The sequence below is a fragment of the Eptatretus burgeri genome, chromosome 7 (assembly GCF_056783735.1).
Source record: "Eptatretus burgeri isolate ZD-2024b chromosome 7, Ebu_testis_v1, whole genome shotgun sequence".
NCBI lineage: Eukaryota > Metazoa > Chordata > Myxini > Myxiniformes > Myxinidae > Eptatretus > Eptatretus burgeri.
The window spans coordinates 25191067-25209998 of record NC_140967.1 but is presented as its reverse complement, the minus strand read 5'-3'; the positions used below and the strand labels follow the sequence as shown (position 1 = coordinate 25209998).

The 18932-nt window shown below is 40.7% G+C and overlaps 1 protein-coding gene and 1 long non-coding RNA gene across 11 annotated transcripts in view; one reads left to right on the top strand and one right to left on the bottom strand.

Moving 5' to 3' along the window:
- Nucleotides 1-558: 558 nt before the first annotated feature.
- Nucleotides 559-18932, bottom strand: part of LOC147022842 (toll-like receptor 1) — a 22001-nt gene continuing 3627 nt past the window's right edge. The window contains exons 1-3 of one of the 9 annotated variants that reach the window (XR_015059938.1): nt 4421-5137; nt 1809-4257; nt 559-1655 (exon numbers count right to left, since the gene is read on the bottom strand). Coding sequence is in view for 8 of the 9 variants with exons in the window: in XM_085887722.1 (XP_085743848.1) it covers nt 1894-4257; nt 4421-4516 (2460 nt within the window). In the remaining variant the exon portion in view is untranslated. Of the gene's footprint in view, nt 4258-4420; nt 5138-7389; nt 8292-8331; nt 9669-13665; nt 13828-13950; nt 14090-18932 lie in introns of those variants that run through there. The other 8 variants (XM_085887722.1, XM_085887729.1, XM_085887726.1 and 5 more) reach the window with 8 other exon arrangements.
- Nucleotides 13940-18932, top strand: part of LOC147022841 (uncharacterized) — a 22973-nt gene continuing 17980 nt past the window's right edge. Inside the window, exon 1 of one of the 2 annotated variants that reach the window (XR_015059939.1) lies at nt 13940-14075. This is a non-coding gene — a long non-coding RNA (uncharacterized LOC147022841). Of the gene's footprint in view, nt 14856-18932 lie in introns of both variants that reach the window. The other variant, XR_015059940.1, reaches the window with a different exon arrangement.

Genomic DNA, 18932 nt, shown 5'->3' with positions numbered 1-18932 from the left:
TTTTTTTAATGCATGGAAAAAACATCTCAAGGAGATGAAAAGGTTTTGTTTTGGTTAAAAAAAAGTTGAATAACAGGTTTCTTTACACCAAGTATTTGCATTTTAAAATTGTTCTGAGTGCAGTATGACAATGACTCATATCTGTACTTTAACGATGCTTGTAGATCAATTACTCCAGCTTTTTTCATCATATCATAAATATCAATGTTGGTCTCTCATCGCCAGCTTGACAAATGAGCCTTTCCTCGCACCCATTTGACCCACACACAATGCATGTAGAATTTTCATCGCGTTTGTAGTAAAATCCACCAAGCATGACCTGGTGGATGGAAATTGTATAAAAATGCAGTACTTAGCACTGTCAAGAAACATCGTGGACATGACAAAAATAATTTGCTCTTTCCCTTCCCAACAATGTATTTCTGTGATGACTCGATTTAGCTTTTTCATGACTTTTTAAAATCCTATTAACTCTATAATCTTGTACTTCTTGCTTCATCATTAACTCAATAATCCTGAACTTCAATGCCACTGCTTCAACAAAAATTAAAACATGGCTTTAGTTCACCCTTTATTGCAGTTATGTAGAACATTTCAAATGTGGTTGTTATTGTGAAAAACTTACTTTATAAATTAAAAAAAGGTGAAATATTTTCATAATTTGAGGAAAAATGAAAGGGGGGAGTATAAATGCAGACAAAAGCACTTCCAGAATGTTGTTAAAAATAAAATAAATAAAGTACCCATTGGGAACAGAATGAATAATTAAGGAAAAAATATATATTAAAAAAACTAGGAAATGGGAAAGAGAAGAGTAAAAAAATTATGGGAATGAGGGATCAAAGGTATACAATTTTTGTAGATGTAATATTTTAAACACTTGCGGGCACTGGTGGGAGTACCTTTCTCAGCCCACTTATGGTGCACTTTATTGATTCCAACATTTGTATACTATAAGAGATATCGGATCTTCGTCATACTTTTAGGTTCATCAGTAAATTCTGGGGGAGTTTTTTTGGCAAAAATGTTTTTGGAAAAAAAAGGTCGATTTAAAAAAATATATAGATATTTATAAAAAAGATAACATTAAATGATCCCTGATTCCATTCCTTAGAGGATGTGAAGAAGTGTTTCAGGCCCCCACAAAAAAAATAGCAAAAAAAATGTATTTCTTCAAAATGCTAACAGGATCAGAATCGCACCGGGCAATGCTGGGTCCTCCCACTGGTATACTATAAAAGAACAATTTGTAATACCGATCATCATCAAAGGTGGTGCTATTTCCGCCATGTCAATTTTGGAGTTTTGGTGGCATCCACATTTGCTGCTTTACAACAAGAAAAATAATACTTTCACAGATATAGACTCCAATACTGATAATGAATATAAAAAAAGTTTTAAATGTCACAAATACCATGAAAATGGGAAATCAAAAAGATGCCTCAATATTGAGTTTGAAATAATGCTTCAACCTCACTCTAAAACCAATTGTAGTTTCATTGGCAAACAGAAACCACCAATCTCAAAAATTTATGGTCCCGAACATTGACTGTTCATAGGAATTTCTGTTAAAAAAAGACCTGTCATTATCTTTCACCATCGATAAAATAGATCGCCATGTGACTTTTTAAACATTGATAGATGTGCCATAACGTTATCCCTGTGTCGTAAGAGGCGACCAGGGTTGCGTCAGGAAGGGCATCCGGCATAAAACATGTGCCAAATCACTATGCGGATCATACGCATGATCCGCTGTGGCGACCCCCAAAAGGGAGCAGCCGAAAGAAGAAGAAGATGTGCCATAACGTAGAAGGAAGACAAGGTGGGATGGGGGAAGAAGAGGCTGAGTGATTTCTCACGTAACAAGACGGTAACTGTTTCTCTGCTGTTCCCTCAATCAAGAAGGTTCTTGAGTTGTTGCCAGAACAACATTTGTTTCCTCTTCTCGGTTGGCCACTCCAGGTAAGTGCGTCGACTCAGCAGCTTCCGAAGCTTGCAGAAGCGGTGAGGAAGCGACTCTGTATCGATTCTTTCTTTGAGCAAGAGCACCAAGTCATTGAACGCATTGCCTGGTGACCGCTGGTGAGCGAAGTACAGCTCAAAGTTGCACCATTGACTATTCACAAAACTTCTGGAAACCACAAACAGGACCTTACGACTATTCTCCAGAGCATCCATTATGTTGTCGATTATCCAACAGCCAGGCATGAAGTCTCGCTCATGGACGCAAATGCAGTGATTGGTCTCAAGACGTGGAAGGAGTTCGTCGTAGACCCATGAAGCATCCGAATTGCTGTAGGAGATGAATGCATCGTACTGAAATCGTCTTTCCACGTTGTTTTTCCTTGCCTTCCTGCGGCGGGAATCGAGCATGTTCCACATCGTGCGCAAGTACCATGGGACATCAAACTTCCAACACAGAGCCATGAGCATCACCACAATTACTGCGGTAATTGCCACCGCAATACCAACCAAAAGGGTAATGTCACACTGCAGATGTCCCGGTCTGAATTTTGCCAAATCGGTTCCACGTTGAGGTTGTGGGTGGTAGCACGTGTAGTTGTGAGGCCAGCCCAGTAGCTTGATTTCTGAGCTTGTGATCACCTCCTGCAGAAAAGCCCACATGTCGCAGTTGCAGTGGTACGGATTACCACCTGCCTGCAGGCTTCGCAGGTGAGGCATCTCTTTGAAAGTCCCAGGATTGATGAGGCCAAATGCATTATCATCCACAGCAAGCTGGAGCAAACTCGGTGCCTGCCAACCAGACGGCAGGAACTTGATTTTGTTGCCGCTTAGGAAGAGATGTTCGAGTTTCGTTGCTGCTTTAAAGTATGACAAATCTAAGTATTCAAGGCCACTGTGGGACAGGTCAAGGTAGTGGAGTGTGGTCGGAAGACATTTGTAGACATCTCTGCTCAGTGGGTTCGATTGGAGATCGATGTGTGTTATGCTCTGTGACCATTCACACTTTCTGTGACCATTCACCATCCCAGAAAACCTATTTTGACTCAACACCACCGTCTCGAGGCTGTTCCACTGTGTGCTAAACTTCGCCATGATCTCCAAGCTAGTTAACTCATTGTTTTCAATGACTATAGTTTTCAGCTTAGTTAAATTTCTGTGATTAATACACATGCCTTTGTAAAACATCTCATCTTGGAGCCGGTTCCCTGACAAGTCAACCTTGGACAATTGGTAGGCATTATTCCAGGCATCGCATGGTATGATGTTGAAGTTAACATTGTTAATTACCAGCACATCCAGGTTATTGTACCAATCAAACCTTTTGTTGTACCTCAACACGTCAGGGTTGCTGATATCACGGAATATAAGCATCTTCAGCGGGAGATCTCCAGTAAGCCACGTGCTGTTGGTAATACTATTCTCACTGAATGCAAAATCTATTTTTGAAAGCTCAAGAGTTTCCAGGCTTGTATTATGAATGTTTTGAAGAACCTGGTGTACCAAGCGATCAGTGTATTTGCCCCTGTACAGGATTAGTGATGAAAGTTGGACTTTATGCAGACCTGCAAACACATCAAGTGGACCCAAGTATGGTCGTATTGCAAATGTGTTACGCATTTTGAGTGTCCCGATTGTGATGCCACTCAGATCTTGAAGGATCCGGGGCAGGCATTCTGGGCATGTGCCAAAGTCCATATCCAGGGTCAGAGACTCAAGTGGCGAAAGCGCGACCAATGGGGCCATTGCACCATTATCATACCAGGAAAAACCCGGACCTGTTTTGATTGCAAACTCAACAATGGCCGTCGCTTTCAGCGGAACCAGGTCCTGGGAATTGAGTTTCAACACATGTGGACCTCCAAGCCAAAGTGAGTGCAGTCTATGCAGAGTCCTCTCCAACTCGGGCTGTATATAGGCGGTCGTGTACAGATTATTAGAGAGGTTGAGGCTCACCAGATTGTGTAATGGAGCCAGGGCGGCCACAGGAATAGTCTTCAACTTGTTATCAAAAAGGTCTAGAACGTGCAGCTGCGGCACATCGAAGAAGACGTGGTCGTGAATCTGCGTGATCAGATTATAGTGCAGGTCCAGGTGCAAAAGATGTGGGAGCCCATGGAGTGCACTTGTCATGAGCTGATTCAGCAGGTTACTGGACAGGTCGAGGAATGTGATGTTGATGGGGAGATCTGTTGGCACGGTGTGCAAATGAAGTCCAGAGCAGTCTGCAGTTTGTCCCTGGATCATGCATTGAGTACCGTCTGTACCGCGGTACAGCAGAAGCAGCAGGAGAGCCTGTAAGTCCCATAGATGGATGAGAAAAGCCATTATTGTGATCACTTCCATGATGTTTGAAACGAATGGGTATGGGTTACACCTTGTGTGGTTTGCAGAACGCTACACACATTGCCACTCCCCTTAAAACCATTGAACTTTAAAAACAGTTCATGTGATTTACCTCCATGCTTCCTCCTCTTACTGTAGTTCCCATGAATTGACCAATGATCGTTTTCACATTGACGTTAAAAGGATGACCATCTTGCACAGTCGGCATGGCAAACAGAACAGGCAAAGTACAAAACCTGAGCAAGGACTCCACCTCTCAACTTTGCTGCTCCGCCTTCTGTCATCTCGCTCTGCAAGTACGAGTCACGTCACACCAATTCGGTGTTAAACAAGCAACATGTGAGGAATTTGGCCTCCATTCATTCTGTAAATTGTTTAAAATGGCAGTAAGTTACCTGTAACGATTCAAAAAGTAAAGTTCTTTCGAAAGGAATATAAAGAGAAGTCTAAGAAAACCCGTCGACAGAAAAGCACTCAAAATTAAATCCTGAACAATCAAAGAACTTATTAGTCAACGGTGGATGAGAGGTGAAAACATTGCTATTAAAAACCACACAAGTTATGACATTCATTGAAAGTATGTTTGGACCTCCAAAGACTGGTCTGTCCTGTTCTTAATTTTATTAAAGCACAACAATTTGTGGAGAAAAACAAACATGACGAGCACATTACCCATAGAGTGATTGAATCACAGACAGAGACAGAGACAGAGAGAGAGAGAGAGAGAGAGAGAGAGAGAGAAAAGACTTTTATTAAGTAAACATACACGTGCAATTCTGACACTTCAACAAAAAAGCATCAGCCTCCCACTGCCAACTCTGTCCCATCTTTGCTCCCCTCTCCCCTTCCCCAACCCCAAGTCCACACCCTTCTCCTCCAAACCCTAAGGTATCAATCCCCCACACTCAAGCCTTCTACCTCCTACCCCCCCCCCTTCCACCACAAGTCCTCAGACCTCCCTCCCCCCAAAACCCCATCTTTACTCTCACTCTCCTCCCATTCATAAAAGCAAACAGGTGGAATATTTAACGCTTTCTGCTCCCCTCTCATGCTATCACCAACTTCACAGAAACACGTCACGGTTGCCTGTTCAACTCACAATTTTAAGAGGAAATAGTGGTTAGTAAGGACCTGCGTAATCTCCGCAGTAAAAGCGCTGCTTGAGAGAAAGGGTAAATGCTGAAAGGTTGTAAAGGATAATTATAAATGGTTTTAAAGGGTAAATTGTAAAGGTTTGAAGGGTTCCTAAGTTGGTGGTGGTTGTATAGAAATTGTGGGTGGAGTCAGGTGCACCAAGGGGTGAAACTTGCACGCATGGTTGCATGGACTGCTCCTGTTACATTCAGATTTACATGAGGACAAAGTAAATCCAAAATTCATGTAAACAGGTAAACTTGGCCCCATTTAAATCGAACACATAGATACATATGAACTCCATCCTTATTGCACCCTGTGTTCTCTTAAATGTAAAATGTATCTCTTAAAAATCTACCATGCTTTTAGAAGGATGAAGCAATTGCCCGATAAATGCAATCACCGGTAACTTTTTATTATTTTTTTTATTTTTTTACATTTTGCTGATATGTGTTCATTTAGCTCATGGATGAAAGAGTCGAAGAGCTCTTCAAGCCAAAATGATGTCCTTCAATCAGGCAGTGGGTCTCAACAATGTTTTGTTTTTTCCCTACTCCAAGGTGGATGAAACGGGTGTCCGTCTACCGGCATTAGTTGGTGGATGCTAAAGACCCCATGGTGTCCCTCAAGAAGAGTAGGCGAGCTATCCCCAGCACCATGGCCAAATTACAAAATTCCTGACATAACTACTGCTGGGAAGGCAATGGCACAGCACGCAGTATAACCCTCGTTCAGGAAGCTGCTTCGGCGGTCCCAACACTCCGTGAAGAGTATGGTATCTCAGAGAGAGAGAGAGAGAGAGAGAGAGAGAGAGAGAGAGACAGAGAGAGACAGAGAGAGAGAGAGAGAGAGACGGCTCTCTGGAACGTTTTGAAACTTGGCATGACGATTCATGACGTCAATGCGCAAAAACTGCAATTTTTTTTTTTTCAATTTACATCCATGTGGTGAGATAATTAAGTTTAATGTAATTACATGAATATCACATACAATATATAATGGAGCAAGTGTTGATGTATGTCTACTCTATACCCATTCGTTGGACAACTGGTTTGACACCACCCACAATTGTAACATAAAAAAAACAAACATACAACCACCATTTTGGTAAGCCAAAGACATCTGAGGAAGTGTCATATTCACAATTTTCATCCCCTCCTTGTAAGTTTTCCGTTCAGTGTAAAACGACGTCAGCAACTGTTAAAAGGATCATCAAATATCTAATGGTTGGAGTAACTCGGCACCGTGGGCCTTGTGAAAGCGATCGTACGTATACCACTCTATTGTTATGGTTTGAGGTTCACCACAAGGGGAAGCATTCGAGTTCTTCCCGAACACCTGGTCCTGAGGCCACCAGCCACGGATAACTCCGCAGCTCCGCGGGTTGCTAATCAACCACGAATGTCGATTGGTACCACTAATCCTGGCAGGGTTATTACTCATGTTACCTTTCTGTTGGACGACAGCATCAAGGATGAGTCGTGCCCTCTATGTACTTGCTTTATCTTACCTGATCGTATGCAGCAGAGTGGGGCTGCCAAGTACGAACTGACTAACGTGTTGAGCCAATTGGTGGGGTAAAACTTCCCGGCTAACAATATGTGCGGACTATGCAAGACCAATGGAGGAAAAGACTCAACGAACTGGGTACATTTATAATCAAACAATTCATTGCAAGAAATGGTGAGGAAAAGTATGTAGCATAAGCAAGCAATGGTTTTAATACAAGGAAAATATGGACAGCAGGGAACAGCAAGGATGGGTGAGGTGTGGCAAAAGAAAATAGTCAAAACAAAGAAGACAGAGCAGAGCTAAACTGAACTAATACTGTAATGTTGGACCCTGGAGTCAAGTTAAATGAAGCCTGTCAGCACGCGCGGTACGCACCTCCCTGAAAAAATTAGTGTTAGGTAAACTTTGAACTGCCCCATATTGGGGTTAAATCACCTGTAACTGTGTGACGAAGCTTGGTGTTGGCTTTGTGGTAAAGGAGGCTGGTTTAGGATCTTAGGGGCTCGAGTTTGAGCCCCCTTGGCTGCTGAATAACCGCCAGGTGGAGTTGATTCAGCCTGTCATCCTGAGGTCGGTGAAATGAGTACCAGTGCCTGGTATAAGGCACAGCATCAGTGGCATAGTCGTGTCCCAACAAAATGATAGCTACCCCGGCAGCCAAGCTGCCACACGCAAGAACAGAATCGTGTGACAAATCAGCTCGTTCTGATATAACTGTGGTGGTGGCTGACATGGATAAGAGGTGTCAAGTTGATGTTTAAATCTCGCTTTAACTTTGTTTCCCAATCGATCCATCAGCGGATTTTGTCACAGGTTGTCACCACAGTGCGGTCATTCTTGTTATTATTAGACAACAGCAGGAACTGCTGCATTGAGCTCCCCTACCCACTTCTTCTTCTTCAATCCCAGAAAGTGGGCTTTTAAAATGGGTGCCTCGGATTAAACGGAATGATTTCTCGAAGCAAATCGATTATTATCAGCTTTCCACCCATGTAAATCAATAATGACCTTTGACCTTTCCAACGGTCCCATTTTTATTATTTTACGACAGCAGGAACTCTTTAGAATGAACCGAGATACATGGACAGACACTTCTCCTTTTAGTACTACATGATGATGCAACTACTGCACTGCTTCCCAAATCTTGTCATGATGAGTCATTACAAGATTGCAGGGCTGACAGGATAGCCTAGCCCTAGAGGTATGTACTTGCACCTCTGGCCTCTAAGGTCAAAGCTGTTTTTTTTAACCACCTAAAACCCTCCTGTGCACCCCTCTCACCGCTCCCTCACACCCCAAAGTACAACTACCAGTTATCAAATTACAATGTGATTTCACTGGGATGAGAAAGACATTTTAAATATCATACTCACTTACCATTGGTGTTAGGAGTGGGGTTGCACCTTTGAGCTGCTTAATTTGATGAACTGTTACATTGAATTAATGTGGTGTTGATGTCGTGCAGACTTGTTGGCCTTCTGCATCAAAGTTCCAATTGTGTATTCTTGTACATCTCTGATGAGGTTTGATATAAACATTGCCTGACTGATGGATGCCAGCAGAGGACGCACCATCTCACATCACACTGTCCTGCTTATGGATGACTGAGAGGAAGCAGTCACGTGTGCATTCAGACCACTCACCAAGTTCCCAAACTGTAAATTAAATATATTGGTCGTTTTAAAGAAAGGGATATCGATGTGAAGTTCGATTATTTTTGGTGACATCTAATGGGGTTAGTACATGTACACGAACATGAGTGGACATTCATCGGTGGAGTTAATGGGACGTGTGTAATAACTTGGCTTGTCACAAATACCTTGGTAAGGCTCCGACTCGAGTGACAGGCACGACTCGGGGCCTTCGTTTGCAGGCAACCACAAAACTCCCCAAATCCCTCAGAGAACAGTGCATCAAACTATACAGAAATAGAGGTATTCACAAAAATTGAGAAATCGTCTTAATCCTGGAGATTAGTGGCGTCTGTGTTGGTGGGGCAGGAATACAATAGAGTCCTTGTACAAAACACCAGACGCTTTGGGGGTTAGGGGTGTTCCTGCACAGACATGATACATACATACATGATACGTAAGCAAATACTAACATAGATATACATATATACACATATACATGATACATACAAACATATATGATACATAACCACATTCTAACACATACATGATACATACCCACATACTAACATACATGACAAGCCGGTAGGCGGACATGGGTAGTCGACTACCCAATAGAAAACTGACGCGATGGGCCCGTTCGATGGGGAATGACCCGAGGATTAAGCACAAGAAAATTCATGATCCTTGTGACCTTGACCTTGGGATGAAAATGAAAAATCGAGCTCCGTGGGGCTATGCAGGTGCCATTGGGCTAACCAAATACCAAAACCCCTGTCAGATTCGACAAACCCCCTAAGAGAAGATGCAAATTGAAATCGGCAACCCCCTAAAAACACATTTTTTGGGCGTGGCTCCGCCCATAATGGGCGCACCATGCCCATTCTCAGGAAAACACAACTAGATCAAGATATAAACCTCCCACCAAAATTTTATCATGATCGGATGAAAACCCACGGAGCTATGCTCGGGACAGACAGACAGACAAGCCGGTAGGCGGACATGGGTAGTCGACTACCCAATAGAACCTGACGCGATGGGCCCGTTTGATGGGGAATGACCTGAGGATTAAGCACAAGAAAATTCATGATTTTAGCTTCAAGGGTTAATGCTGCAGATTGTTTTTTCGTTAAAATACCTTTAGAGTTAAACTACCTTAAAAATACATTTAGAGGTTTTTCGGCCGTTGCTAGGCAACGGAGGGGTCCATAGCAACGGTTCTTTATCACACATAACTAGGACATACCATGAACCTACCATACCAGTTTCATGTATATGTGACTCATAGTCTCTGAGATATAACGAACTTCGTTTTTTGGGTAGTCGATCCAGTCGGAAAAAAAAAAAAATTTTGATCTACCCTTATTATCAGTATTTCCGTCGATATGTTGGGTAGTCGATCCAGTCGAAAAAAAAAATTTTTTTTGATCTACCCTTAGTATTTCAGTCGATATGTTTGTCTGTTGGGTAGTCGATCTAGTCGGAAAAAAAAATTTGAAATTTGTTCTACCCATATTGTCAGTATTTAAAATGGCGATTTCAGTTAATACAATGGCGATTTCGATGAAACTTGGTTGGTAGGTTCATACCATGACCAAGTTGTGTGCAAATGAGAACCGTTGCTATGGACACCACCGTTGCCTAGCAACGGGACTTTGAATTTTTTTAAAAATCATAAAAAAATTATTTTTTCGAAAATCAAAAATCGGGCCACGAGCGACTGTGGGCAGTACATTCAGTCATATTGTTAAAATTTCCAGCCGGATCCTATGAAAACTCTCGGAGAAGATAGACTTTGAATGAACCCTGGTCGAAAACAATAAAAAAAACGAAGTTCGTTATATCTCAGAGACTATGAGTCAGATATACATGAAACTGGTATGGTAGATTCATGGTATGTCCTAGTTATGTGTGAGAAAGAACCGTTGCTATGGACCCCTCTGTTGCCTAGCAACGGCCGAAAAACCTCTAAATGTGGGGGTATTTTAACGAAAAAACAATCTGCAGCATTAACCCTTGAAGCTCAAATCATGACTTTTCTTGTGCTTAATCCTCAAGTCATTCCCCATCAAATGGGCCCATCGCATCAGGTTCTATTGGGTAGTCAACTACTCATGTCCGCCTACCGGCTTGTTTTATTGTTTTCGACCAGGGTTCATTCGACGTACCCACACACATAATACATACCCACACACATAATACATACACACGATACATACCCACACACATAATACATACCACACACGATACATACACACACGATACATACCCACACACATAATACATATACACACACGATACATACCCACACACATAATACATATAGACACACGATACATACCCACACACATAATACATATAGACACACGATACATACCCACACACTTAATACATATATACACACACGATACATACCCACACACATAATACATATATACACACACGATACATAACCACACACATAATACATATATACACACACAATACATACCCACATACATAATACATACAGTATATATACACACACAATACATACCCACAAACATAATACATACACACGATACATACCCACACACATACATATATACACACACGATACACACCCACACACATAATATACATACACACACGATACATACCCACACACATTATACATACACACATAATACATACCGATACATATATACACACACATAATACATATACACACGATACATACCCACGCACATAATACATATATACACACATAATACATACCCACACACATAATACATACCCAGACACATAATAATACCCACACATAATACATATATACACACATAATACATACCCACACACATAATACATATATACACACATAATACATACCCACACACATAATACATACCCACACACATAATACATACCCACACACATAATACATACCCACACACATAATACATACCCACACACATAATACATACATACATACACATAATACATACCCACACACATAATACATACACACACATAATACATACCCACACACATAATACATACACACATAATACATATCCACACACATAATACATATCCACACACATAATACATACATACACACATAATACATACACACACACATAATACATACACACACACATAATACATACACACACACATAATACATACACACATAATACATACCCACACACATAATACATACACACATAATACATACATACACACATAATACATACATACACACATAATACATACACACACATAATACATATCCACACACATAATACATACATACACACATAATACATACATACACACATAATACATACACACACATGATACATACACACACATAATACATATATACACACATAATACATACCCACACACATAATACATACCCACACACATAATACATACCCACACACATAATACATATCCACACACATAATACATACATACACACATAATACATACACACACACATAATACATACACACACATAATACATATATACACACATAATACATACCCACACACATAATACATACCCAGACACATAATACATACCCACACACATAATACATATCTACACACATAATACATACATACACACATAATACATACACACACATAATACATACACACACATAATACATATATACACACATAATACATACCCACACACATAATACATACCCACACACATAATACATACCCACACACATAATACATATCCACACACATAATACATACATACACACATAATACATACATACACACATAATACATACACACACACATAATACATACACACACACATAATACATATCCACACACATAATACATACATACACACATAATACATACATACACACATAATACATACATACACACATAATACATACACACACACATAATACATACACACACATAATACATATATACACACATAATACATACCCACACACATAATACATACCCAGACACATAATACATACCCACACACATAATACATATCCACACACATAATACATACATACACACATAATACATACATACACACATAATACATACACACACATAATACATACACACACACATAATACATACACACACACATAATACATATCCACACACATAATACATACCCACACACATAATACATACACACACACATAATACATATCCACACACATAATACATACATACACACATAATACATACATACACACATAATACATACACACACACATAATACATACACACACACATAATACATACACACACATAATACATATATACACACATAATACATACCCACACACATAATACATACACACACATAATACATACCCACACACATAATACATATCCACACACATAATACATACATACACACATAATACATACATACACACATAATACATACCCACACACATAATACATACACTCACATAATACATACACACACACATAATACATACCCACACACATAATACATATCCACACACATAATACATACATACACACATAATACATACATACACACATAATACATACACACATAATACATACACACACATAATACATATATACACACATAATACATACCCACACACATAATACATACCCACACACATAATACATACCCACACACATAATACATATCCACACACATAATACATACATACACACATAATACATACACACACATAATACATACATACACACATAATACATACACACACACATAATACATACCCACACACATAATACATACCCACACACATAATACATACCCACACACATAATACATACATACACACATAATACATACACACACATAATACATATATACACACATAATACATACCCACACACATAATACATACCCACACACATAATACATACCCACACACATGCAATAGCTGCATTGTAGGATAGAAGATTGTATCATCGTTTTAAAGTGGAATCAGAACAAATAATAAGTAAATAATTTGAATGGTAATTGATCCACCGTGAGAGAGTTTTTACACATTCCCTTTCTCTCATGGTGGATCAATAATTAATTATTTACCATTTAAAGTACTGTACTGTACTGTACTGTACTGTACTGTACTGCATTTATTAATTTGCTTGTTTTGACATCTCTTGCCGCCGACAGTTCGCTCACGCTGCGCCGTTATTCTCGATGATGATCCATTCCAAGGAGAAACAGAAGTTTTTACCACGTGACATCCTACGTCATGACGATACAATCTGATATAACGGACAATCTCTTGTGTTACGAATCGAATACAAGTTTTGGTCCAAACAGTAAAATCATCTGTACGTGTCGACAAACTCAATAAAAGGCAAGAACCTGAACACGACCGGTCAAACAGGCGGATGATTGCTCTCACAAACGACATATCCGTCCTCTTCCTCTTCCTCTTCGTCCACGTCGTGTCATGACGTGAGACCAAAATGCCGGCGAACTTCGTCAGTGTGCGTCTTCACATACAGTACATGTCAAAACCAATCGAAGACGGCTCAGAGTTTGCTCAACAAATCAACGTGGTGGTGGTGGTGCTGGTTGTTGTTGTTGTTGTTGCTGTTGCTGTTGCTGTTGCTGTTGCTGTTGCTGTTGTGTTTTTCTGTTTTGCTTTTGCTTCCTTTGATGCAAATGTTTAACATAGTGTTGTACTTAGTAACTCGCAATTATGATTCATTGTTCAATCATCTTCAGTTCCAGAACAATCAACTTATTCTCACTCTCTTTTTACACGAGATAGATTTTACTTGTTGAGGGTCTAAAGCGTCTTCAGGGTCTTGGGTTAAAGGGTCTAATGGGGTCTTCAGGATCGCAAGGGGTCAAATGGAGTTCTAACGGTCAAAGGACTGTCTAAAGGTCAAAGGACGGTCAAATGGTCTAAAATAAAAGGTCCAAAGGGTCTGAGGTCAAAGGTTTGTGAAGGTCCAAAGGGTGCAAGCCTAAGGGGTGTGAGGGTTTAAGCTTCAAATGGTCAAAAGTGAAAACTCTGTAAAGCTCTATTAAAAAGGTCTGCGCCAGTAGAGTACGTGGTTTAATCCGTCGTGCGAGCGTGGTGCACGGGGTTACCGTGCAGGGGTGCTGTATCGTGGAAGGTTTGGCCGAGCAGGGAACGTTGTATCGTGTGTGTTATTAAAGTTGATTTCAACCTCACCAAGACTGGTGTTTGGCCTCGGTGCTCCGTTGGGGATTCCCTTTAACCATTGTGGCGCTGAGGGATTGAAAAGGTCTCAAAGGTTCGTTCCAGTAGGAGGTCATTAATGCCACGCGACACGCGAACAGTTGGCATGAACAATATGGTTAGCCCAACTTAGTTAGGCATGAAAGTTAGCCCAACTCTGGTATTCTCGGGAACTGGGAAAAGCGTGTCACAGTCACAGTCACGTGATGCCATCTTCATCTTGGCCCTGTTTAAATTCATTCATTGATTCGAGGCGATGAGAGGCCGTTTCCAAAAAGACGAAATCAGAAATTGTTCAACTGGAAGTTTGTAAAATTTGAAGAGAGCTAAAGGGCAACACTAAATCATTGTTTGAGCTGTTGGATGCCACCGATTAGAAATAATAACAAGTCTGAAGACGACGATGGTTCACGAGCGGTATTTCACAATGTAGATTGTTTCAGAAGTCAAGGATGAGACAATGTGATAATGTTTGACCAAGTTACAAAAATGATCAACATGATGTGGTACGAGTGACGGGTTATTAGCTGCAAATTGTCGAAAACCCGGTTTCGTTCAACAACTTTAAAAATTTGACCTTTGCATAACCTTTAAAGGTCACAAAACAATGTTGTGGGCATTAAAATAAGGAAGCAGGACACGTGCTATAGCTTATTGGAATTAGTTCGTTGAAGAAGGTCGAAAACCTGATTCGATTCCCACAACTTTGAAAATTTGACCTTTGTGAACTTCAAAGGTCAAGGATTATGACCTTTGGTGCAAAACTTCCTCTGGAACATTCCAGGAACAATATAACGTTATATAGGCTATATGGCATTTCGCACTCCTCGGATTATCCATACTTTGATGGAATCAGCGTAAAAACAAACTTGAAGGGGGCGCCACGGGCAAGGTGTTCGAGATAGAGAAAAATGGTTTAAAGACTTTAGGTGGGGAATGACCTCAAGATTATGCATAAAAAAATTGTCATCCTAGCTCTCAAAACCAGCTTGGGCAGTCGTCTGATTTTTATGTCAAAATTCGAAATTTTCTAAGTTCATGACCTTGTGACCTTGACCTTGTGACCTTGACCTTGGGACTAAAATGAAAAATCGAGCTCCGTGGGACTATGCAGGTGCCATTGGGCTAACCAAATACCGAAACCCCTGCCATATTCGACAACCCCCTTGGAGAGGATGGATTTTTATGTCAAAATTGCAATTTTCTAAGTTCGTGACCTTGTGACTTTGACCTTGGGACGAAAATGAAAAAATCGAGCTCCGTGGGGCTATGCAGGTGCCATTGGGACAACCAAATACTGAAACCCCTGCCAGATTCGACAACCCCCTCGGAGAAGATGGATTTTTATGTCAAAATCGCAATTTTCTAAGTTCGTGACCTTGTGACCTTGACCTTAGGACGAAAATGAAAAATCGAGCTCCGTGGGGCTATGCAGGTGCCATTGGGCTAACCAAATACCGAAACCCCTGCCAGATTCGACAAAGCCCTCGGATAAGAAAATTTCTTATGTCAAAATCGCAATTTTCTCAGTTTGTGACCTTGACACGAAAATGAAAAATCGAGCTCCGTGGGGCTATGCAGGTGCCATTGGGCTAACCAAATACCCAAACCCCTGTCAAATTCGACAAAACCCCTCGGAGAAGATGCAAATTGAAATTGGCTACCCCCTAAAAACATGTTTTTTGGGACGTGGTCCACCCATAATGGCCGCACCACACCCATTTTCAGGAAAACACAACTAGATCATGATATAAACCTCCCACCAAAATTTCATCAGGGTCGGATCAAAACCCATGGAGCTATGCTTAGGACAGACAGATAGACATATAGACAGACATACAGACAGACATACAGACAGACAGACATACAGACACAACAATAACGAATATAGTGGTCACTTGTATTTTTCGTGAATATTTTTTCGTGAACCAATTATATTTTTCGTGAATATTTTTTCGTGAACCAATAATAATAAAATAAATTTATAAATATATTTTTAAAAATAATAATAAAACTTGGGGAATTGGAGCTGATTGGAATAAAAAATTTAAAAGGCAACATTACTCTCATTCACAGAATCACAACGTCATGTATTTTTTTAGGGTGGGGTCAGGCCAAGCATCATAGTGGGGAAAGGAAGGGGTTGTCAAAAAAAGATAGTCACCTATTTTGTGTACGGCCACATGGATAAATCTATATATAATGGAGGAAGTGCATGTGATCACTGGCAGGGTATGCTTACAGGTTGTAAGCAATAACAAAGCGTGCTTTGTTTTCATTTACGTATTTTTTTTTCATTTATTTATATTTTCATCTACGGATGATTTCCGACGGTTATGTGATTTTTTCCTGGGGTATGCGCTTCGATGTCCATCGGCACGCAAAATTACCGGGCTTCACCATTGTCTCGGGTGACTCACCTGCATTTTTTGTCATTTATTTATTTTCATTTATTTATATTTTCATTTGTGGATGTTTCCGACGGTTCTGTGATTTTTCCCGTTGTATCGGCTTCGATGTCAGTTGCCACACAAAATTTCAGCTTTCTACGTTACCCAGAACGTACAGAACTTTGATGTCACTCAGTGAGTCAGTGATTGGAATCCATCCATCCATTAGGTCCATACTCTGTGCAGAGCGTTGGTGCTGCTTAAGCAGTCTCCTTGGCTATTTGGCACAATACTGGACAGGTCACCACTCCGACACAGTATACCAGCATGCTAGCACTCATTTTGCCGACATCGGAAGGATGACAGCCCGAGTCAACCCCACCTGGTATTAATTCAACAGCCGAGTGGGATTTGAACTCAGCATCCAACGATCCCAAGCCCGCCACCCGAACCATTAAGCCAACACCAGGCATAAGGATGTATTAAGCTGTTTTATATACCTTAACATGGCGTGCATTTAAAACATGGAATTCTAACGGATTTTAAAAAGTTTATTAGCTTAATCAACTCAGGTTTTGATGATCATTTCATTGTATCACTTCCACATCAGAACACTCCAGCAGAACTCCACAAAGACACACATGACGTGCACACACACACACACACACACACACACACGTACCTGTCATAGCGCTGTCAATGCAATTTACAGCACCTATAGAAAGTCTACATCCCCTTTCAAGATGTTCACCTTTTGTTGCCTTATAGCCTGAAATGAAATTGCATTAAACCAGATTCCCCCCCCCCCCGACCTTTATTTACACATCATAATCCACAACTTCGAAATGAAATTTTTTTTCCACATGGCTTCATAATTTCCGGAGTGCTTTTTTGCGTGCCTCAAATGGGACTCAGGATGGGCGTTTTTGAGTAATGGCTTCCTTTTTGCCACTCTGCAATACAGGCCAGGCTTGTGGAGTGCTTGGGATATTGTTGTCACATGCACATAGTGACCATAAAGGCCTGTAGCTCTTTTGAAGTTGCCATTGGCCTCTTGGTGGCCTCTTTGATCTGTCTCCTCCTTGCTTGGTCATCCAGTTTTGTGGAACGGCCTGATCTAGGCAGGGTGATGGTGCTACCATACGCCTTCCGCTTCTTAATGATCGTCTTGACTGTGCTCCAAGGTATATTTAAGGCCCTTGAAATGTTTTTATAGTCATCCCCTGATCTGTGCCTTTCCACAACTTTATCCCAGAGGTCTTTTGAAACATCCTTGGTGCTCATGGTTTTTGTTGTGAAACACACTACCCAGCAGAGGAAACCTTCAGGAACAGCTGATTTTATTCTGAAACTACAAGGGCATTGGGTAGAGCGCATACCTCTGCCACATAATGCCTGATCCATGAGAACATATCGGGCCCAATATATTTTTGAAATACCATCTATATATTAATATCTATATATTAATACTGAAGGACCAATTTTGTGCTCCTCCTATCGGTCACGTCACGTTTTTCTCGGTACTGTGACCTGTGACCTGGACTGAAAGAAACTTCGTACCTGAAAGAGTGCATCGCACATCATGGCAATAGTCAAACTTCAACTCTGAAGCAGAATAAACACTTTTCCTTTTACATTCGTTTACATGGCGACGTGTGACGTCACCGCTGAGAGGCGTAAGGACGTCATGACATCATCGGTCATTCGCTGACGTCATTACGTCTGTCGTCGACAGACCGTCA